The sequence below is a fragment of the Aythya ferina genome (assembly GCF_964211825.1).
Source record: "Aythya ferina genome assembly, chromosome: 14".
In the NCBI taxonomy this organism is placed as follows: domain Eukaryota; kingdom Metazoa; phylum Chordata; class Aves; order Anseriformes; family Anatidae; genus Aythya; species Aythya ferina.
This window is the reverse complement of record NC_140312.1, coordinates 2,507,092-2,530,825: the sequence shown is the minus strand read 5'-3', so window position 1 is coordinate 2,530,825 and position 23,734 is coordinate 2,507,092. Positions and strand designations below refer to the sequence as shown.

General features: G+C 46.2%; 1 protein-coding gene across 2 annotated transcripts in view; it reads left to right on the top strand.

The window, feature by feature from the left end:
• Positions 1 to 23,734, top strand: part of FSTL4 (follistatin like 4) — a 368,576-nt gene that overhangs the window by 154,137 nt on the left and 190,705 nt on the right. For both annotated transcript variants that reach the window (XM_084535690.1, XM_084535689.1), the window contains exons 1-3: positions 7,787 to 7,893; positions 12,534 to 12,669; positions 23,524 to 23,557. In XM_084535690.1, the coding sequence (XP_084391816.1) occupies positions 7,838 to 7,893; positions 12,534 to 12,669; positions 23,524 to 23,557 (226 nt within the window). In that variant the 5' untranslated portion in view covers positions 7,787 to 7,837. Of the gene's footprint in view, positions 7,894 to 12,533; positions 12,670 to 23,523; positions 23,558 to 23,734 lie in introns of those variants that run through there.

The following is a 23,734-nucleotide window of genomic DNA, read 5'->3' as shown; positions in this document are numbered from 1 at the left end:
TGGTAGTAGAAATTTGGCCAAAGAAGTAAAATACTTACAGAAATATAATTCCATAGGCAGCTAAAACAAATGTAAGATTATTTTTTTTTCTTACTTAAAGTATTTTATCAAGCAGTGCTACAAGTGAATGGCCATAAACAAGGTAAAACAGCCCAAAATCAATGTCTACCCAGGGCCCCAAGACAGATTCGTTGAAGCCGTTCAACACATTGCTTTCTTACTGGTGTGTGTTTGAGCCTTAACCATGAGAAATTTCTTCTATGGGCAAAATCCACGGTCCCAAAAATTCTCTGTCAAGCTAGATTATTTCCCCACTTTCTCCCCTCTGCCTTTTCCATCTCCCCGCGCGTCGTTCCAGCTAGTTTTATAACTGCTTGTTTGGGTTCGGCTCGAGATTGGGTTACAGAGCAGCCAAATAGCCGTCCGCAAGGAAGTAAAAATCTTAGCGCTAGGCCGACCAGAGGCTCTTTATCTTTAAAATACAGCATTACAAAGCCTAATGTCCTCCAGTTTTATTAGCTGTTCTTCAGGGGTGCTTAGCTGGCAAGTGCAGCATCTGGCAGTGCCTCGGCACGGCTCTAACAGCCTGAGCGCAAAGCTCCCCACCGCTGCACAAATAACCTCTTACGGGGCACAGTGCTGGTGGCAGCACGTCCTGCTGTCCCCTGCTCCTGTCCCCTCCGGGAGAAGGTCCTGCTGGAAGCTATCAGGGTTTGCAGGATGCGACCCTCACAGATGGGACCTTGCGCCCCACGGAGAGCGGTACCGCTGCTGGTGGCCGGCACAGCACGCCGAGAGCCACGCGGCGCTGTGCTTTTACAGTAAAACATCTTTTTTTTGCCCCTTTTAGCTCCCTGCAGTCAAAAAGGAGGGGCTGCAGCTGTGGTTCAGAGCAGCCCCTGATGTGTGCCCAGCAGGTACAAACCTGCGCTGGAGCTGGCTGATGGGGGGGGGCCGTGCACAGCCAGCGCCGTTCATTGACCGGGAGGGGAAAATTCCAGTGTAAGTGGTCTCCACTGGGTATAAAACAGCACCAGTGACATTTGCCTCTTCTCTCAGTGATAAAATGTATTTATTTGTGAAGTAGATCTTAATCCATCTCTGAGAAGTGTTTTCAGTTTTTTTGCAGCAGCATTTATAATGATTGAATGTGCAGCTGGAGAGGACATCTTTCTGTAGCAATGAACAAAAATAAGAATAACTTTTCAGCATTACCGTATATCAATAGCCAATTATTTTTGTATGGATGGGTTCTGGTTGGCTGCTAATGGACTGACAATGAGATAAGTCTTCCAGGAGAGAAACCATCATTTTAAAGACAGAGTGGCTGGCCTTTTAATTTTAAGGTATTACCAAAATCACACCTTTCACCTTTAAAAATTGTAAATGATCACAGTCCTCTTCTAAATCATTTCCTTGCTGTTTGGACTGAGCCCGGCTAATGCTTTGCGGGAGTTTGTCTTTCCGAGCCGCGACGGTGCCATTTACATCCCTTAATTTTTCTTGAAGAACGTCATCCTCCTTGCTTGCACTCTCCCTCCCAGCCTGCTTCCTGGCCATCTGTCTGCAGAGGGGATTTAAGGAACCTGTCGCCAAGTCCCCCTCGCTCCCGTGTGTTTCTTGAACTCCACGTACCGCACAGACATGTGCTGGCATAAAGCAGAACCTATTAAGCGATGAGATAAAACACAAAGGTGCTTCAGAAGGCTTCAAATGAGGCAGACTCACATTTCTTGCTGGTTTTTCTTCAGCTGTGGTGCGCTTTCTTTCATCTCCACGCGCTTCATTCCCCTGCCCCTGTCCGTCGGACGCGGGGCGTTTTGGCGAGGAGGACAAGCAGCCCCCTCCTCTGCCCGGCCACCCACTCACCTGCTGCAAGCCCGAGCCCTCTCAGCCCACTAAAGCTCATCGTTTTACCAGTACTCTTAAAAACAAGTTGAAAAAAAAAGCTTGCCATATGCTTCAGAACACGCACCACGACTTCGCTGTGACATGACTGCACTTACAAATAGCCAAGGAGCCTGGAAAAAAAGCTAAATGCCTTGTTATCCGCCGTGCCCGTGGATCAAAGTGCTTTCTTGTCTTCAGATAAACACCGTCCACTGGCTTTGATGCTGTCTCCAGTGCATCTGGGTGAGGACAGCGACAAAATATTGAGAGATGGGAAAGCCGAGGGATACAGGTGCTGCTCTGAAGCCCCGAGCTGGGTCTCTGGCTGGGGGTCCTGCATCCCTGGGCCCCGGGGCCAGCACAGCCCCCAGCCTGCTGGGCTCTGCTTCACGGGGCTGGACACAGAGGGGGATGCTGGAAGCTGCCACACCTTCAGCTCAGGTATTTGGGGTTATTTACTCGACCCATTCGCATGTCCCATGGAGAGCAGGCAGCCTGCTGCACCGACAGCTCCCAGGAGTTCAGAAACGTGCCTGGAGTCCCTGTGACAGTTTATATTCCAAAGTTTGCCTGGTAGCTGATGGTTCCTTCCTCCAAGTGACATATTGATTGTGGGTACACGTAGGGCGAGTATGATTGTGTTCAGTATTTTGAGCTCATCATCTGTTATCCCATTCGCATTGTCATCCCGGACCCAGACAGTATCAAATTGGAAGCAGTAGTGTAGAAAATTACGAACAAATCAAAAAAGACTACAGCTGTGAAATGAATCAAAGCACTGTTTCTACATTTAGTATTTCCTTTGGTATAAAACATCTTTTACGATTTATTTTTTTTTTATTCTCTTGGGCTGACAACTCGGCAGGGACCGAGCACTGCGCGCACCACCGGGGCCAGGTGGGTCACTGCCCTGCCAGCATCCCGAGGCATTCACCCAACGGAGCAATCGTTTGTTAAAACATGACCGAGGCAGAGAAGACCATGTCACCAAGGGCAGCGCCTCTGTAGATGTGAGCCTTGACCCACTTTGACCACCTGAAGGACGTTCCTCTGGTGTGCAGCCTCCTCCACGGCTGTCCTGGTTGTAGCACAGCAGGAGAACGGTGCCCACAAAATCCTGCCCGTTCTCAGCTCTTGACCTCGGTCCTCTCCATCTGCTGCACCTTGCGTGGGCAGAAAAGTTCAGGTTTGAGCTCCATGTCAGCTTTTCAGAGCAGCCTCTCGGTGCGCTAACGCTGTGCCGTGCGAGCAGGCTTTGAATATGTGTGTGTTTGTATGAAGATGACCACATTAAATTTAAGCAGAAATAAATGGTAATTTAACTGGCACGGATACACAAGGCTGACATAATCTCTAAAGGTTTGAGGCTGCTATTAAATTTGTTCCTCCTTATTAATTTGTGACCAAGAAGATAATGAAAAACTGGCAACTCTGAAGTTGATATAAAAAGTAAGAGATATACAGTTGGCATGGAGAATTTTATGTGTTGTCAGAGTGAAAAAGCTTTGCTAAATGTATGTAGGCAAAGATACACACTGCCATCTTAATGAGCAATTAAAAGATGGACTCGTAATAATTGAATCGTGACTCTTGTCACATTTGTATTTGTTTAATAGCCCTAGTTTTGGTTGAGTCTGGTTCCGAGTTCCTAGTTTAATCAGGTCTGATTTAGGCTTTTGGTTCAAATAACAAAAAGCGATGAGCGTGAATCTTGTTGTCCTATTACTCCCTCAGCTTCTTGTTCCCAGTGAATACGGCGTTCTTCTAAAACCTCATGCTTAATTACTGCATTTAAACAGCAGGATCGGACACAGAGGTGGGGAGTTGATTTGCTGTCGTTCAAAGTTTGGGTTTTCAAAGTGAAAATCTCATCTTCCTTTCCGCAGATCACTTGGTGGATTTTGGAAGTACTTCAGATGGATACCAGCTAATTCCTTTGCTAGTAAAATCAGGGAGCCTTGGCTGTGCTCATTGCTCTGTTTCTTCTTGCCTTTTTGTTGTTGTTGTTTGATTTTTATTTTTTTAAGCCCGATAAGAGAGGACCATCTGTTCTTCAAAACTCTTTCCCTTAAGCTAACTGCAGTGGTCATTCCTGCCCGCTCTCGAATCGTCAGTGGCGCGGGGCTCTGTGCGCCCAATCTGCTGCTCAGAATTTCTCATCAGGCTCTGGAAGCCGCATCAGTCAGAGCTGACAACAGGTTGCACATTTCCAGCTCCTCTCACTGAGATGCACGAGACCAGGGCTGGCCCAGGTGCTATTTCGCAGCCCCTGTTTTTGCCCAAGTCATGTTAAATATAATATTGGCACTTGCAGCTTCAACTCCCCTATGCTTGCAGGGTGCTTTTGCTTTATCATTGTCTGGTTTTAATATTTTTTAACCTACGTTGGGGGGAGAGTGCTTAATTCTCCTTCCAGTGGGCTGTCCTGTCTTTTTATGAAAAAATAATTGCAAACTCCTTTCTCTGAATAGGAATCTTCCCCTCCTAAGGCTGTCTTTAAAACCATCTATTTTTTTATCCTTCTAGCTCTGGTCACTGGTTTTTGGGCCTCTCCAATTCCCAGTTCAAAGGAAAGCAACAATTATTTTGCTTCAAACTCATCCGGCCCTGAAGATGAAGAATTTATCAGCTTTGCCCTGCTCTGGAGCAGAGCTGCCGGCTTTGCCCAGGCTTTGCAGCCAGATGACCAGCAAACAACCCCTCAGCAAAGCTCCCACAGCCCTGGGGATGCACAGAGACATCCCAGGGGCTTTTAAAAGGTGCCATCTGTGAGGACAAGTACATCTTCCTCACCCGAGGATTGCCTCCTGCAGCTTAACTCGCCTCGAATTGCAGGTGTTTGAAAAGGAAAGGGCCAGAGCTGGCTGGAGGATGGTTGCAGGGCAGGGTGCTTGGGTTTATAAATGGCTTCAGGCGGTGGGAGAAACTGGAAAGATTTGGAACCAGAGGATCAGAGAATTGGGAAGGAGCCAAGTGCGTAAGAGAAGTCACCAAAAATGGGTGTTGGGACCTGACCGTGCACCTGTAATGTCAGAGAGGGAGGCTGGGGAGCTGGGTTAGGGACACGGTCACCCGTAATTGATAGAGGAGCAGGCAGGCACTTTGCGTGAGCCAGACTGCCCAATCCATCACCTGCACAGGGCAAATCTGCTCCTCGTTTAGCTCTCTAAAGCAAGGGGCTTGGGTTTGGACATGGGGTTGAAATAGGAGGGCCTGGCTTTCCCCGGGGCGAGACGGGGAAGAGCTGGGTTCGTGATGCAGGACCCAGGTAGTGCCCGTGCTCGGGGCCAGTGGGGTGCGCATGGCCTGGTTTGGGGGGGCTTTCTCCAACCCCCTGCTCCTCGGGAAGCTGTGTGGGAGGAGGAGGGGAACCACCTCTGGGGGGAAAAAACGAGCTTGATCTTGTCATTCTGCAATAATTCCCAGGGAATACCTTTCTGCCCCAAATTCAGCTTGCATAGCTGGATTTTATTCCGGATGCTTCAGCTTTTTGGGGTGGGTGGGAAAAAAAAAACAGGGGGACTTGGCGCTGCCTCGCCGTGCTCTCGTTCATCTCAGCCCCAGGGGCCACGTGGAGACGCAGCAGGCACGGGCTGTGCATTTAAAACTGCACCAGAATTATGTAAAATGAGCAAAATGTGCCAAAACTGCTACAAGCGTGTCGCAGAGGGCATCATCCCAGCAAGCTGTGTGGGGTGAGGCAAGCTGACTTCCTCCCCACCCCGCATCCTCCGGCGGGTGTGGGTATAAATAAACAGGGGCTGCGTGGATGCTTCACATGTCTCCTGATACATCTCGTGTTTATGTCCGACTTAAGAGAAACAGAGAAATGACTAAATACTTCAAACTGACAACACAGACAGTCTGAAAGATATTTTCACAGAATAAATGATGTGGGTAAGTGGTTAGACTTTTCTTTCTTTCCTTCAGGAAACGGGAAGGAGTTGTCTCCACTGATATTATTTCTGTTTGCTGATTTTTTTTTTTCCCCTCTCCCCCAGGAAAGAGAAAAAGATCTCACTGAAGATACCTTTTTTTCTCTGATTAGATTTCAGCTTTATTTTTTTTTAAAGCCCAGACCTCTTAAGCCTATAGGCCAGCTATGAAATATGCACTCGTTGCTTCATGCAGAGCACTCCACAAGGACCCGCTTCGTAGTGCCCATGCACAATTCACTGCGGATGCTCCCAATCGCATTTGTGATTTATTTATTTTTAATCCAAATCGTAAATCAGCAATTTGAGATCATTGTTGTTAGGAAGAAGGAAATCAGAGCAAACAAGAGTCCCTAAAAGTCATTAAATAACCTTTTTTTTTTTTTTTTTTTTTTTTTTTTTTTGGTAAATGCTGAAGATATTTTGGAGGTGCAACGTTTACCTGGCCGGAACTAAAAGTGTGAAAAATCCCAGAAAGCTGCCCTTGCTTGGTATCTCCTGCAAAGAGCAATAATAATAATGAAAGAGCTTACTCTCTTAGAAGAGTCTCTTCCTACAAGCTCATGGCTAATTTTGTGAGCTGCTGTTAAAAGAAGCAGATTGCCTTCCAGCCTAGAGCTGGCTCCTGGAGCTGCCCGTGTCTTCCCAAGCAGCTGAGCAGGGGGGTCCTGTCCCTCTCACGCTGAAGCCAATGACAAATGCAATTTAATTCCCTATAATCCAGCTGTAGGGCTCTGTATTGGAAAGAACATGGAGACTGACATGTTTTAAGAGGTCTTTCAGACTTCTGCTGCTAATTGTGGGCATCCCCTGCTTCGCGATGCATCCAGCTTGTGCCTAATTCCCCTTTGAAACCCAGCACCCCAAACCCCTTTACAGCCCCATTCCTCCCTCGTAAACACTCGATGCCTTTTAAAAAATAAATGAGCAATGATTATATTGATCCCTTTTCTTTTTTTTTAACAGATGTGATGGGGAAGAGAATGAATGAATGTAAATGTTTGCCTTCCCGCATGGCCACGGCTCCTGGACACTAGAAGCAGCCCCTGGCCATGCAGCGTGCCCCACCGCTGGCTGCTGGTGGTCCTGGTGTCCCAACGTGGGGCTGAGGGACCCCAAAAGGACCTCCCCATCCCCTCGAGGTTTGCCAGAGGTGAGCCCCGAGTTCCCCAGTTCCCTCGGGGGATGTCCCCCCATCCCCATGGGGCTCTCCTCTGCCACCCCCGGGGCACACCACGGGGACAGCGTGGAAATTTGGGGTGCACAGCCCCCGACCCAACCTTTCCAGCACCCCCCCGAGCCTCCAGGCTCCCCACGGGGCTGAGCCTCGCTCCCCTTTCCCCAGCACCCCCCTCATCCCTTGGGGGTGCCCGCCAGCAGCCCCCCGACGGGGCGCCCCTAAACCCCCCTCCTCGCCCCAATACCCCGAGGGGGCGGCCCTAAACCCCCCTTCCCAACCCCTGAGCCGTGCCGGGAGGGCTCCGCATCCCCTCTTGGGGGCTCCGCATCCCCTTCTTGGGGGCTCGGAGCCCCGACGGCGCTGCCCCCCGCCTGTCCCCGACCCCTCCCGGTCCCCCCCCCGGCCGCTGCCCCTCGGGGGCGGTCCCGGCGCCCCGCTCAGGTGCCGGCGATTGGGTGGAATATGCAAATGAGGCCGTGACGTCAGGCGGCTCCGGCCCAGAGAGCTCAAATAGGGCCCCCCCCACCCCCCCACCCCCCCATCTCCAGCACCGCCGCCGCTCCCGTCCCGGCCGGAGCCGTCCCGCAGCCCCCCGGACCCCCCCCTCCGAGCCCCTTCGGTCACCCGGCTCCGAGCCCCAGGTGAGTGCGAGCCCGGGGGTGCTTGGAGGAGAGCTGCCGGGGTGGGAAAAGGGGGGTTTGATTTATTTTTTTGACTGATTTTATTGATTTTGGGGGTGCCCCGCTTGGCGGAGTGTTGTATTTTTTTTTTGGGGGGGGGACATCGCTGCGGGAGCCTTCCCGCTGCCGGCTCCGCGGGGCTGCTGCCGGGGATGCTCCGGGATCGCTGCCGCTCCGCGCCGAGCCCCCGGGAGGGGCTTGGAAACAGGTGGGCACCCACGGAGGGGGTCGCCCCACTCCCCCCTTTTCCCCCCTTTCCTTCCTTTTCCTCCTTTTCGCCCCGACTTCCAGCCTTGGGAACCAAGAGCTGAGAACGGCTCCCTCCAGGCAGGGTGGGCTGCGCTGGGGCCGGCTCCCCCCCCCCAAACCCCGAGCCGAGGCAGGGGATGCTGCTCCTGCTCCTGCTCCTGCTGCTGCTGCCGTCGGGGGGGCTCGGGTCCAGCCGCCGCGGTCGCGAGTGGGGTCGGCGCTTCCCCGCGAGGCCCCTGGGTGGCGCCGTGGGGCCGGCGGCGGCCCCCGGAGCGCCCCGACGGGACCCGAGGTTTGGGGGGCTCCGGGGGCTGCGGGCACCGCGGGCTCTGCTGGAGGCGGAGAGCGGTGTGGGGGGGTTTATCGGTGATAATCCCGGGCTGCCCGGCCGGCTGGAGCCGCCTGGGGGGTGATGGAGAGCATCGGGTGCTCCGCCGGGGTGCTGCGGAGCTGCCCCCAGCATAAACCGAGCTGAAACGTACCCAGGTGTGATAAGGGCAGCCTGGCAAGCAAGGGTTAAAATCTGCCAGATTTATGGCCCTTCATTCCGACTGGACCACTGCTCTCTTTATTTTATTTTATTTTTTTCCTGGGAAAAAAAATCATCGAGATGAAAAAAAAAAATCGAGACACTACAATCCTCATTGTAGTGTCTCAAATTTAAAGTAAATTATTCCTTGAAATATCCCAAAGCGTCCTTTTATGCCCAAACAGACCCAACGCCTGGTTCGTAGCTAAACCTCGCTGCTGGTGCCAGCGAGTTCCCAACGCATCCAAACTTCCCGTGGCTGAGATGCTGCAGATAGCTGGCGGAAAGCGTTGTTTGCCTTAATTATGTCGTGCTGAAAGGTCATCTTGGAATGTTTTTTTTCCTAAATTTGTAGTCTTTATTGCAATTGACAGGAAGTTATGGGCATGAAAATTATTTCACAGGCCACAGAAATACTGTTTAGATAAGGCTGAGGCAATTGGAACAGGCAGTGGCAGAGGAACTGAGGAGCAGATCCTTATCTTGTGCTAACAGAGCCAATTTATAGAGGCAATGGCTTGGTCAAAATGCCTTTTTTTTTTTTTTGCTTATAGCAACAGCCATAACTTCAGGTAATTAAGTTGAACCTTTCTTTCTAATGTGGAGCGTGTTGGAAATTATTAAAAGCTATTGTGAACTATTAATTTTTCGGTACTAAAAGTTAAGCTGCAATTTAAGTAGCCCTGAAAACAAAACCAATAACTGGTTTTGGCAAATTGCTTAATATTATTACAGTCACCCTAATTGAATTCTAAAAGCTGCTGTGTTGTGGAGGAAAAAGTTGTGGGCTGCCGGCAGCAATCTGTCTGCCTGCCTACTTGTACCGTGTGTCACCAAAGTGCTTTAAACAACTTGTGGTGTTCTCCCCGCAAATGGCCGATGTGATTAGTGCCTGCCTTCTCCAAGGTGACCCTTTCTGCCTGAGCAGCTCTAAAACCTGCATCCTAAAGCCTGTGCTGGTACCTCTGGCTTACATCTGCTTGCTGTTTCTCTTGGTTCAGATGTGCAGCCCCAATCTTTATGCGAGTTGAGGCTCCCCCTGTATATTTGTGTGCACAAACCCATCCGAGCCCAGGATGGGGGCACGCTGTAATTGCCAGTGTTACACCAGCACCTGCAGGGCTTGGCCAAGTAACAGCACAGAGCATGGTGCTGAGCTTCTTGTGCCAGTGTTTCTTGGCAAAGCAGTGCCAGCTGCAAGGAAAGCTGCAGCTCTCCTCTAGTTTAGAGGAAGAAGCCACAAGCTGTAGGTTTACCTCCAACCTTTGTATAGTATCTGCCATAATATAAAAACCAGGATGGTTTTGGAAATAATTCCCCTGAAACCAGAGGAGGTGTTGCAAATGGATGCGATGCGTAACTTTGTTTACTGGGTTTGAAAATAGGTTTAATTGAGTGCCTGCATTACAATTACTAGCTTGTGCTTTGCATGGGGGATTAAAACCTGTTTGTTCCCATGTTGCTAAGAGCAGGTGGGTGACAGGCTCCCCTCTTCACCCTCAGTTCTCAGGGGGCTTCTAATGTTTAGCTGCAAACATCATCGTGGTGTGTGTGTGTGTACGACGACTTGTTTTATGCAGGACATCGTATGTCAGCTGTGATTTATCTGGGCGGTGCTGTCCATACAGGCTCGTGTCCTGCCTATTGTGCTTTGCTCAGGTGAGGACAGGAGATTGGTGGTGAACTTGGCTGAGTTTATAGTGGTCCATTCCATCCATGTGAATGTTTTGGTTGACTTTGGGGAACTTTGCACTGCAGCCCAGTAGTTGTGTTGCATGGTGCAGCTGCAGACCCGATCTTGCCAGGAGTCTCCTGCTTTGCTCAGGCAGATGTGCTGCGGCTCATCGGGGTAAGGGGGTGCTGGGGGACGGTTTGGGACACGGAGCAGCATGGAAATGCTACGTGGTATCAGAGTTAACTCTTGCTTGATATTTATAGCGTGCATTTGTTGCTTGGTTTAGGCTATTCAGATCATAATGTATATTGCTGTGTCCTTCTCCTCTTATGAGTGAGACCAATTAATGTTCTGTCAGTCAGTGTGCAATAAAAATAAGTAATTTCTGAACTGAGAGAGAGATGCTTTACCAGTTCCATTTATAAAACAAGTGGAGTTTTAGCATGCAGATGCTGCCCTTTCAGTTTCATCAGTGTTATAGGCATCTTAATCCAAACACCATCATGTTTTCTAGTGGTTATCTACTAAATATACACGAAACTGGCTGGTCCCCTCTTTTGGGCTAGGATTGTGATTTCAAGCAGCGTACGAATGAGAGGTCTCTAGAACTGCAAAGTGAAACAGTATTTGCTGTGGTGGTATCAACAGAGCATACAAAATACCTCTATAAAACGTGAGAAATAGTATTGCTCTGCGAGAGCAATTCATAATGTAACAATGTACTTGTCGCTTATTGATATAGTGACTTTGGTTTATTAAACATTTATTTGTAGCCCCAGTAACATTACATCTGAGGTTTCTAATTGGAATTTAGAGAGCCTAATAAATTTTGATTTCATCCAGAGTGCTCTCAATTCAGGGTGTTTACATTAGTGCTGGGAAAAAGCAATGCCTTAACTCCGCGGGCGAGCGGTGTGCGGTGGCTGGCGGCTGTGTCGTTTTATCGACGGGATGTCTCTGGGCAGACAAAGTAGTTGAGACCAAAGCAGTGCTGGTGTGAATAGTTACAGTCCTAAATTAATAGCGGTGCACTAAGCCTTGGATACACCCTGCAGCAAATACATGGTATGAAAATGCTGAAATGAGTCCTGTCAAGACTGGGTATGTCACAGGGGCTTAATTTTGCCATTAGCGGGTAACATGTCTCGTTAACGTGTGTTGCTCAAACCAAGCAGCAGCCTGTCACTTGCATGTTGTCGAAGTGCCATCCCTTGCTTCGTTAAGTGGTCATCATGCTTTATCGTGGGTCTGTGTTAGCACCTTCTGCTGCTGCTGTGGAAGGCTGAAACTTCTCTCAGCTGCTGTGGAAATGGAGCCAGGCTTGAAGACTCCTTTGGTATCTTCATTATGGGAAGTAAGGGCACAATCTGGTGTCCTGTCCCCAAAAAGGGCAGGTGAAGTACAGAGCTCTCAGGTCCAGCCATGCTTTTGGAGCCCAGTGTCCCTTGAAATGCTCTTGGCTGATCTTCAGGGCGGTAGCTCAGGGTTACGCACGTACGCACGACATGCGGCAGTTCCACCTGGCAACGCTTGGAGTAGCTTGCCTTTGTATTTCCAAATTAATTTTAAAAAAAGGACAAGAACAGCTCTCAAAGGGGATGCTGCTGTGGTGGAATCCTTGCTTATATCTCTCCAGTTCCTTGCTGTTGCAGAGCCAGGGCAGGGAGATGGTGCTGCTGGTGAGCAGGATGAGCCTGAGGGGGCTTAGAAACGTCCTGGCTGGGACAGAGGCAAATTAGTGAAGAAAGCTCAGCCCCTAGATCATAGCTGGAGAACTATGATCTTGGGTACAGAGTTTGCTTCAGGTCTTGTGGGTTTTACTGGGTTCAGCGGCCTCCTGGGCAGGTCTCTCGTGTGACCAGGAGTGACAGGCCCCGTGCTCCCGGTGTCGCTGTGACACCCCGGGCTGGCTGCTGGGCCCTGCGAGGCTGCGAGCTCAGCCTCCGGCAGCGCCGTGGCTGAATGTGCTCGAGGCAGGTGTCATCCTCCGAGTCTGAGAGGAATAACAACATCTTCTGTCACTGCTGTGAGCCTCCGGTGATCAAAGAAACGAACAGCAGTGCCTGGTGAGGCTTTTGTGACGATTTGCTGAGGGTACAAGTGCACGAAGTGACTGAGTAACCCTGCGCTGCCTGAGGAGGGGTGGAGGCACCTCTTGGTTTCCACAGGACCACAACCGTGTGTTTGGGGTGGCTTGTTCCTTGCCACAGCAGCTAGATTTGGAAATCCCAGTGGTCCAGCTTGGCAGAGTCAGGCTGGGAACAGCATGTCTGTTAGAGGATAATCTAGGGGTAAGTATTTCACCAAGCTGTTACAGTAAGCTTCTGCGTGTTACTGAATCCGAGCTGGGTTTTGTTTTGAGATCGCTTTATGACTGTTCTCTTGTTTTCAACAGACGTGAAATGATGAAGTCAAGAAGATTTTGGTTATCGCTCGTATTGCTTGGGGTTTTCCCGTTGATCACGAGGGGATGGATGGACTCGGCCGGCAGCAGAAGGCTCTTTTCGGATGCGGGGAGGTTGCAGCAAGAGGTACTGTAGATCAGCTGCTGCTGCAGCTACAACTCTTGTCTCTATTTTTGTGTGTGTTCAGGCTTTTTGTACTGTGAAAACAGAAAACAAGCAGGGGCATATTTCCTTATGTATTTGTACTAAACACCTGCTGAGGAGGTCAGTGAAGAAGCAATGATTGTGAAAGGACCGTGAAGCACAAGCTCTTACCCTTCTTGCGTATATTGCTGTAGTTCTGGGAGGAAAATTGTGCATCTGGCTGTTGTGGAGATGCGATCTTTGTCCCCCAAAGACTTCATAGTAGGCTCTGTCTTCAGGCCACTGGGACACATGAAACTAAATTCAATAAGCAAACCCCATCCTGGCTCTTCACTTGGTTCACAGGATTGTCAGGAGAAGCCTGAAATGGTTGATTTGCTAAGCATACCTGAGCCATGGGTCATTCTGGGAGGACCAACAAACTTCGAGCCCATGTTGGCTTCTGATGGCACAACGGGGACTGAGGGCACGTGGTGGCCTTTGGGTGGCAGTGGTGCTGATCCGGCCAGAGAGGACCCTGAATGCACAGCCTGACAGGGAGGTGGGACTCCTGCCTTAGTGCAGAGTGGTGGCATCTCAGCTTTCATGCTCTGGGCTTGTGGCAGTTGTGGAACAACTGAGCCTGCTCTCAGAGCTGAAGGTGACAGCATTGGCTCTCCTTGCGGTGTCAGGAAAGCCAATGCTGTCAAACAGTTGGCTCCTGTTTAGCAGGACTTAATAATTATTTTAGTGGAGATTTTGAGATTCTGACATTGAGTTTTGTCTCAAGTGTGCTTTTTCCTTGAGGTCTCCCTTCTGTGAAAGTGAAGAAAACACTGCCACCCTCACCTCCTCTTGTGCTTTGTTGCTGTGTAGTCAACACATAGTATACAGGCACTCAAATATTAAATGTTTTTGTATTGCCTTGGATCATTTTAGCTTTTTAGAAATAATTAAATATTTGGCATGGTTTTGTATTTAAAAAAATAATTCTTTGCTAATGCATATTAGTTATGATTTTTGAAAAAGTTATTCTGAAGAATTAAATTCATTACTCAAATGATTTATTTTAATATAAGCTGTAGAACTATTACACTACATGAAAGACATTCATTCATTTGATCTTGCTCTAAAAACCATGAAGTTATTGCACCAATTACTTGATCTTGCTTGAGGTGAAAGGATCTAAGCTAGAAATGCATTTGTTCAGATTTGTACAGAATTTATAACCGGTGTGAATATTAAAACTTTTAATGTACAAAACGCAGTTAAAATAGCTTCCAGGGCTGTAAGTTATAATGCAGATTTTTAATAAAGTAACTGTACAGAAAGCTTGTTCCCCAAGAAAGTGTTTATATGATGTAACACCAAAGACCAAAGTGAATCTGGAGATCCTGAATGTAGCTGTCAGATAGGACAGCGAAATGGAGGTAACTGCTGTTTTCTCAAAATGCATTTGTTATCTTTCAGAAAACTTAACCTTAATACATTTTCATAAGAAAAAAAAAAAAAACAATTCTTTTCTGGTGATATTTGGCTTTGTTCAATTGGGAGTTCGTCTCCTGTGCAGTGGAATTGTGGCTGTTCTTCCTTTATGGTGCTGTGGGTTTGGAGCCCGTGCCAGCCAGAGCCTCAGATGCTGCTCTTTATTCCTCAGAAATGTTTGTTAGTTACCAAATACATGGCTTCTGATTAATATGTAATTCCATTAACATGCATTTAAATCATTGAATCACAAATAGAAGCTCGTAGCAATTCACTGAAATTGCTTTAAAAATATGTAAAGGGTTAATTTACAGGTCAAATAATTTGAAGTATGCCCTGATCTAAGATTCCTCCTAACTTCATCAAAGCAAATACTTGGCTATGGGTCACTGACCTTCACTAATACTTGCTTTGATCTACATAGGAACAAGTTTACTGAATCAAAAACATTGCTTAATTTATGTTCAGATTGCTCAATCGATTTCTTCATGGTCTGTGGTAGAATTATTGCAGTTGTGCTTTGCATTTATAAAGGGAAAAATAAGTCTTGAGGCCATAGACTGCAGTACCCAGCCTTTCTGCATGAGGAATTAACTTCCTAGCACAGCAGTGGTGTCTGTTTTCCTGATGCTCAGCCTTCCACCTCTCAAATTTATGGGGTGTTCCTGAGAAGAGGCTTTTCTGAAATATTTTTAGTCTTGAATAGAGCAGTAATAAACATGCATATGTAGTCTGGAGTTCCATAGGTATGTAATGAATTAAAATAGAAAACCTAATTAAAAAGGACAGTGTTGGTACTAAACTGAAAAGCTGCAACTTGCTTGGTTCATATTACTTTTGGATGCTGTTGCTGTCATTTTACATTGCAAAACTTCTCGGGCTGGTTCAGGAGGGTGCTGAAAAGTTCTTGAAGCTTCTGGGTGCTGCACGTGTTGCACCGTGGAGCTGGGATGTGCAGCTTTCTAGGCTTGAACCATCCTGAAATTAAGTTCTGAGTGGAGTATATTCAAAACCACAAATGCTCACTTGCTCTGGGGTGATAGTTATGGAAAAGGCTTTGCCCCTGCATTCAGCATGGCTGTTTTCATGTTAGGCTGGGCATTATATAGGTGACTGTTTCACAGACAGCTTTGTTATCTTAGAAGGCCTTTGGTTTGCTTTTGAGGCAATAGATGGTACACTCTGGGGTCACATCTCCTTTCTGAAATGGAAAAGAATTCTTAAAAATGTAGTTTGTGAGTTTTAGGCACTGTTAGTAGCTGTGGGGAGTTTCCAGTATAAGCACAGGAGAAAAGGCCCAACCTGAACTAACCCTGGAGTTCTGCATATCAAATCTGAGGGAGAATTTGGTCAGGAGATTAGAATGGAGTGGTTTGTGCTGGGCTGGTGGAGGAGATATTTGGATGTCACTGATAGATCCTGGGTGGTTATGGTACAGACTTCTGACTTCTGGGCTACAGAACCAGAGCTGCTCTGACTTTTTAATTTGTTTTTTAGAAATACTTAATCACTTTCAGCTTTCATACCCAGCTGCATTTTTGCAACCTACCCTCCTGCTGAAGAAGTCTCACAAGACACCAGAACTATGATGTGCACAGCACCCCACGCTCCCACAGCGAGCTGAGCTGTGTCCCCAGGGGCTCCTCTAGTCCAGAGCAAAAGCCGAGCTCCCTGTGCTCACACAGGTAACAGCAGCTCTCACAGATCCAAGTACTGGCACATTTGTTTTTTCCCCTTTCCATGCTGCAAGACGTTCAACCTCACTGAGGTTGCCTTGTGCTGCAACTGGCTGTTCCCAGAGAGCAGCAAGGCACTGCTGGTGTGCTGCTGTCTGCCATGGGCTGTGACAGCACAGTTCAAGTGGACACTAGACACAGTGTGAAAATGTTTGAAGAGTTCCTTGATCATATTTTTTAACCAATGTTTATCACTTCATCTTGCTTTTGCCTTAAATTGCACCACCAACCTCAAAGTATCATATGCAGCTATGCCAAGTCTTATTTTGATGCTAATGGATGTAACACCTTACTTGCAAGGTGCCATAACTTTCTTATTGGCATCTGGAAGCTTTCAGCTGTGTAGATTATCTATCCTTTGACTTGTTCATTAGTTATTACTTGCGTAGCACCTGAGCTGCTTAAAATCTCCAAGTAATAAATGTCACCTTCACCTTCAGCATGACTGCAAACAGCTGTGTCGTACCAGCCCTTCTGTGCCAGCCTACACAGGATAAACCATCCCTCTGGAGTCCACTCACAGCCTGAACTGCGCTTCTCCAGGAGTATCAATTATTCCTGAAATTTCTAATTATCTGCAGGTTCTTCAATGTTGTTTCACTTAATGCCTCAGCTGAAGACCACAGTTGATGATTCTGAGCAGCAGGGGAGTAATGGGGATGGTTTTGTGCTGCTTCCCCCGGCAAAGTTGTATTTCCTGATCTGACTACGAAGGCACTGCTTTGGGAGGCAAGATACAAAACTGCAAAGGCTTTTGATAAAAGCTTTTGCTTATAATTCAAATAGAGGCATAATTTCAGAGCGTGAGCTTGGAATAAGACAGGCACAGTGTATCAATTTTATATGCAGTTGAAGATCTAATATCCTGGTGTTTATTTTAAGAATTATTAGTAGTAATGTATTCTGCTGTGTGCGCGCTCTTCCTGCTTGTAAGTCAGTTTGGAGAAAGGAAGGAAAGAATCAGATTGGAATTAAAATCTATACTGTGCTAAAGCCTGCTCCTGCTTTAAACCTTAATGAAGGGAAGGGGAGACGAGGCTTTTATTTATTTTTGTATCACTTTTTGGGATATGCTGATAATTCATTCCTTGTTACCTGCATTTGTGGTATCTCTTAAAAGCTGTAATTGCTGCTTGTAGATATTCTAAATTTTAACTGGTATTATTATCCCTCTAGGGATGCAAAACTTTGGCTGTAGGTGCTGGTTAGCAGTGTAAATGTAGTTCAAGGTGCACAAGTTCTGTAGGCACAATTTAAAGGTACCTTCTTGCATGCAATCCCTTCCAGAACCCAAATCCTCCTTCCTTTATTTTTTTTTAAAACTTCTGGTAGCATGTGCTGTGATCCCTCATGGTTGTCTCACATTGCCCAGCCCACTGGGGCTATCACCTCTCAACTAATAGCAGCCACAGCCGGCAGCAGACCGCAGCTGTGGGTGGTTTCTCAGGTGCTAATGACCTTGGATTTTGGTGCTGAAGGTGGCCAGGGTTGGGTGCTGTTCCCTGGGGAGGGGAGGGACTGTGAGGCTCAGGGTGCTCGGCTCTGCTGAGCTGTGGCACAAACTGCCTAGCAGGAATCACATTTTCTGTAAGTTTTTCTCATGTCACAGTTGAGCAACTGTGAAAAATCGTATCTAGGTGGTGAAATGCTGATATATTCCTGAAGCAGAGAATTAGATCAGAGTAAAACTTATCTTGCAAATTAAAAAAAAAAAAAAAAGGCAATTTTAACTCTGCTGTGATGATGTGGATGGTTACATTTTCTGACATCCTGTTCAGAAGCTAATTAACCTTAAAAGACTAAATATTGACCAATTTTTTTTCCCCAAATGTAGTGTATCCTCCATTCAAGAAAGGGTATAGCAGTGGCTTTGAAAGGAAGGCAGTTCTACTTGAGAATCCTCTCTATCATCAGGCTGGGCATTTCTTACCTCTTTAGGTTAGGAAGGATACAGCTGCATATTTGTTTTTTTAAAACAGGCTTCCTATTAGCTTCCAGATGACAACATGGAAATTTATGGAGCTGTACCTGAGCTGCTAATCTGAAGTCCTGAAATAGTGAATAAATCAGAGAAGCAGCAATTATCTCAATTAGCTACCGTATGTTTGAGCAGATGATACTGTGTGATGTGAGACATCAGATTTTCTCAGTTTATACTAGACAGGACAAATCTAAATTGCCAGCTTCTGTCCTGATATTAAGCTTTCTCCAAACTGTAGTATATGGCTTATTTTCTTCCTCATGCCTGATTTAAAAAAAAAAAAAAAAAAGGTAGATGTTCTCTGCCTCATTAGCATCTTTTTTCAGGAATATATTGTGTTCACGGCTGTAAACAGAAAAATCCTGATTGTTAAACCAAGCTACATATTAGCCATAATATTGCACTACTACTGCATGTGCTGCAATCCATACACAGAGTGCTTCACCCTGTGCTGGAGGTCAGTGTAATTGTCTTGACCCCTCACTTGTGATAAGAGCATGCTCTGAAGTGTGGGGGGGAAATCCGTGGGATAATACTCTATTAGTAGGAACAGCCACTTCTTTATTAATTTGCTAAATGAGTTAGGGCTATATATTTAGAAATTGTACAGCAGTTAGGCTGATCTGGAGAGCAGGTCCCTGGAGACTGGCTGTGTGCAGAGGTAATGTCTAATTTTGTGATAGACCCAGCATGAGCCCAGCTGCATGTGCTGAATTGGCTTTATCCTGTTTGAGCACTCCCGAAAGTACCTGGTAAGAGGGCTGCTACAGTCCAATAATAAGGGATCACTTGCTGATCCAAAATGTTACCTGTTCTTTTGGCTCTTGCATCTCTTCCATTTACTGTGGTAATTGGCTCTGGCAAGGACTGCTACACCAACCTTTGCATATGGTTATTGAAAAGCGAATTATTCCTTGTGACTATATCACAATCAGTATTAAAGGACAGGACTGAAAACACTGCAGGATTATCCCCTGAATTGCTGTACTTAGGGGCGGTTGGTACCTGTTTGGTACCAGACTCGGTACAAGCCAGACATCATGCTCCTGTGGTCAGAGGCTGCTAACAAGAGAACAGCAAATGCACAGCCATACATAAATACCTGTAAATACTGGTGCGTAGGTATATTTGGTGTTGTGGTGGGTCTTCCATCATCCAGGAATAGGGGGAAAAAAAGAATTCAGTGGAGGCTGCGGTAAAGTATAACAGAAAGGAAACCTTTGACCATGAAGTGTTTTGGTAGGATTTTATCTGAGCATGAAAGGTGCTGTGTGCTCCTTGGAAATAATGTGACGCATACGTCCAGGGGGGTCAGGAAATGAGGAGCCTCCTGCTTCAGCAGGAAGAGCAGCATCTCCCATGGCCTGGTCTGCCTGCAACAAGGATTTACAAGGAGAGCATTGCTGTGATGTACAGCAAGGTGTTGTGGGGATATAACACTACCATTGATGCATTTTTATACAGAGGTGTTCAAAGAATTTATCTACCCTGCTACCAAACGGACCCATAAGTGGTTTTGCTGCTTGGATCCACCACTAACGACTGTCAGTAAATCCACTTGTAGCTCCTTGGCCACCAAGCAGTGTCCTTGGTATGTTGTGTATTCCTTATGTGTAGTTGCATTTAACTCTGCCCCAAAATACCCCCCACACTTCCCCCAGTGTTTGTTCTGAATGAAATCTGATTCTTCATTCCAGAAGTACTGTCTGTGCACCCCATGATTCAGCATTAATCAGGAGCCTGTAACAGAAACTGGCTATTATGTCTTGGCAGGACATCGTGATGCTGTCTTCTGGAAGGCTGGTGTTCACTGCTATAAAGGCAGAAAAGGGCTTTGTGCAAGAAAGTTGTTAAATTGCATGAGGTTCATGCAAGTATTTGTGCAATGCTTCCATGCAGCATCTTTGGGGAACGAAGTGTTTGATAGTGGGCAGGGAACTGTTTCTGATTTTTGTGGTCCATCTAACCCATCTAGGATTAATACTTCTCATCACTGCATCTGCTCTCATGTGCAGACACAGGTCTGGTTTGTCTTTCAGAGATGTGGTTTTCCAGTAGATAGATGCCTTGCAAACAGCGATACTGGAGCAACCATACCACATTGATTTCCACAAAAGCAATGATTATGTACTTCAGGTACAGAACAGAGGGGCCCTTTGTTCTGCCTTCAATTAACTAACTTTAAAAAGGAGGAAAATAGGTACTGAAACTGAGCCTTGACAAACAAAACTGCTGTATTACATTAATTGTTATGGTTTTCATGAAGCTTTGCAGAAGGAATGAAAAATTGGAGACAATTTTTTTCACTTAAAAACACATGATCTATGCTTTGATAAAATTAGATTTTTAGTTAAAGGAATTTGCAGTCACTAAATGGCGGCCATGAAATAAGTCTCATTTATAACCATCTGCTTTATGGCTTCTGCAGAGACGTATTCCTCAGGCAATGCATCTGAGAACTTTAATGTCATTTTTATCAAAATGGTTTGGTTCTCTACTAATGTTATTAAAACCTCTGATTTTTATTTATTTTTTTTTTTTAACTTGAGAGCAGTATCCTACACTTCAAAGAAAGGGTGACTGCTCCTTTTTGTGGGGATTGCCACCGTCACAGCATGCGTCACGGTGCTGTGCCTGTGGCCAGACGTACCAGCAGTGTGTCTTAGCGGTGTATTAGATCATTAATAGAAAGGTCTTACATTTAGCATGCCCTTAAGGAGGAAAATTAGCATAGTTTCTTTTGTGTTACAGAAAAAAAAAAAAAGATTAGGTGGAGGCAAACTAAGAAAATACTGGGGTTTTGCTGTAGTTTCACTTCACTTGGAGGAACAGAGGCCTCAGTTTTCTCCCTGGAGCTTGTTCTTTTTTTGTGGCCACTTAAATCCGTCCATGGCTGCCAGGTGTTTTTCTCCTTTCCCAGGTTTTAGTGTATGCTGCTGAAATACTGAGTGTTCTCAGTGCCGTTGGCCTTTTCTCCATGAAAGGGGATGTTTTGGGGGAGTACCAAGCGCTGACATTCTCTGTGGTAATGAAGTGGTAGCTTGCAGCCTGACCTCGTATTCTCCCATTGTATTGCCATCAAGATTTTTCCTCTAAATCTTGCATCTGGTTTTTGGGTAGTTTGTATTCATCAGAGCTTACAGTGATAAAGAGAAATGGAGTAAAAGAAGGGGAACTTTGAAGACCAACCTTTGTTTTTTTCCTCGGTGTCTATGCAGTTCTTTCATGGAAATACCAAAAGGGTATTTAATACAAGTGAGCTGACACTTGAATTTTTTTTAGCGTGTGATTGTCTTTTTTTCTTTTGATCAATGTAATAGTTGTAATTAGTTTTAGTGTTTCTAAGCCTTTGAACTGCAGAGTATTCAAGCAGCTTGTTAAAGTGAGGGACTCCAGGGGAACTTTAAAAGTACTCTTCCCTTTTGCACATATTACACGTACACGGGCTTAATGATATCAGGCTGTATCTGGATTTTTTCATTCTGGGCCCCACCTCTTAAACTAATATTTTGAAAAGCTTTGAGAGGTCCCTGGAGTGTAACTGTCTGCACAGCTCAGAGCTTTGCCGCCTAAAGAGGATAAATGCTTTGAAGTCTGTACTAATCCTGACTGCCATTTCCCATATTTCTTGAGATCACTGAGGTAGAATCCTACGGGGAATGATAACTTAGTGTTTTTATAAATACCAACTTGTTTTTTTGTTTATCCCCCTCGGTTGGCTTGGAGGATGGCAAGGAGCCCCTTTCTGCCTTCCTGATCCTACTACTTTTCTGATAAGAAAACAACTTGTTTTCAAGACCGGAGAGAGAAGCTGCCTCTTCTGTGTATGCACAAATGGTGATAAAATATAAAATTGTCACCAGGACTGAGCCGAGCAGGCCCAGGAGATGTGTGGTGGGATTCGGCCCTGGGCTGGTGCAGGCCTCGGCTGGGCTGTACCCAGGCCGTGAGCTGGGACTGTGCTGGGGTCCTGTGGTGACAAGACAACAAGGAGCATTTCTGTAGGTAGTAAATGAATAGCTAAAGCTACATAGCGTGTGTTGTGTGAGAAATATTGAATCCTGTAGTGAAACGGCTTGTTTTGGTTGAAGTGATGCTGCCTGGGTCCCAGGCTGGGGAAGTGAGGCCAGCAGTTGTTAGCCGAGCAGGTACTGCTGTTACTTCAGGAGCTGTTTTTCCTTGGTTTATTTCTATCTTCTGTTACTTTGAAAAGCTCTATTTTTATCACATGCTCCAGTAGCAGATTTCTGGTTTCTGTTACCCCATGGCAAAGCACTAATGCAGAAAGGGCTGTGGGTAGATTTGATGAGATGCACAGCACTTTGTTTTACTTCCCTTTGTCTAAGCGTGGTCTGCAGGGAGTTATTTTAAGTGAAAACAGAGCACAAATAAAACCATAATAAGCATCAGGTGGGATGAAGCTCAGATGTCTAGGAAGGCCATTTTTTTTTCCTATCAAAAGGAGAAAAAATTATTTTTATTTCATTCTCAGGTAAATAAACATCTGGGACCAGTGAGCACGAAGGGAATGAAATGAAGTTAAATAAGGCATATCCACGGGGGTAAAAATCTGCATAGCGAGTGTTTGGCAGGGAGCTGGAGAGGTTGCTTCTGTTTCCTGTGTCCCTGCTGTAGGGGACACCAGTGGGGAAAAAGTAGCTTTTAAAATCTGGGAGCAGATTACCAAATCAGAGCCAAGCTGATTCTGAGGTATATCGAATGCAGGAAGGACGGTCCTGAGGCCCAGTGGGAAGCAGCTGCTGGCACTGTCACTGCCACCTCATGGGCATCCCCAGTGCCTGTGGCAGCACAGGCTGTGCTGGTGTCTGCCAGGATGTATTCGGGGTCTTCCAGCTCCAGGTTTGTGCTCGGTGGGGTTGATCCTGCATGAGTGGGCAGTGTCCAGGTCAGTGGGACGCAGGGCAAGTGGTGTGTGAGGATGGTCCTCTAGAGGCCTCTGAGATTCCTCTATCTTCACCACTGGTTGCAAGAAATAACTGGAATGGTAGAAATTATAAGCATTAGTAATTAATCCATAAATAACTTTCCCACTTGGAATTAAATATTTATTCCTTTGGAGTCTCACCATTGGTGTAAGTAGATAGTGTTGTCTGGGAATGCAATGCCCTTTGAGACTCTAAGCAATGTGTTTTTTAAAGTTTTCTGACTGGAGGTGGTAGTGATGCTTTGCAAGAAACAGGGCAGATAATGTGGCTGTGCAAATATTGAAATGAGCATGAGTAGTCTGATTATTTTGAAATTATTCAGGTACTCACGACAGTCTCTGCTAAAAAGACCCACAACTGCTCCTTCTCCCTCAATTCCAAAATCTTGCTGTATTAATAATAAAACCCCTTATAGCTGTTTCCATTTAACAATAGAAGAAAATCCATTTAAAGTAAGATACCGCGCTCTACCATGTAACCTGTTGTGGAATGATGAATCACTTCAGGTGATATATTAATCCATTAAATATTTATGGACAAACTGAAATGTATACTTGTAATTACTCAGTTATTGTGCAGAGCTTCATAGATGCATCTCTGTGACAATGACTAATGCTTTTAGGGGTTTCTGTTCATGCTGCCTTTGAACAATTCTTGTGTTTTTTCAAAAAAAAACACCAAGCCACAAAAATTCTCTTTTTCGTTATAGGAATCCGGAAGGTTTGAAGTCACAAGAAGAAAAGGTAGGAGGAATTTTTCTTTCAATGTGCTTGTTGGTGTTGAGTATTCTTACACTGACTTCTTAAAACAAACATGAGTTTACAGACTTGAAAAAGCATACTGCTGCCAGGTTTCAAAGACTGCCTCCTAACACTCACCTGACAGATCTTCGTGTAGCAACTTGTAGATGTATTTCAATG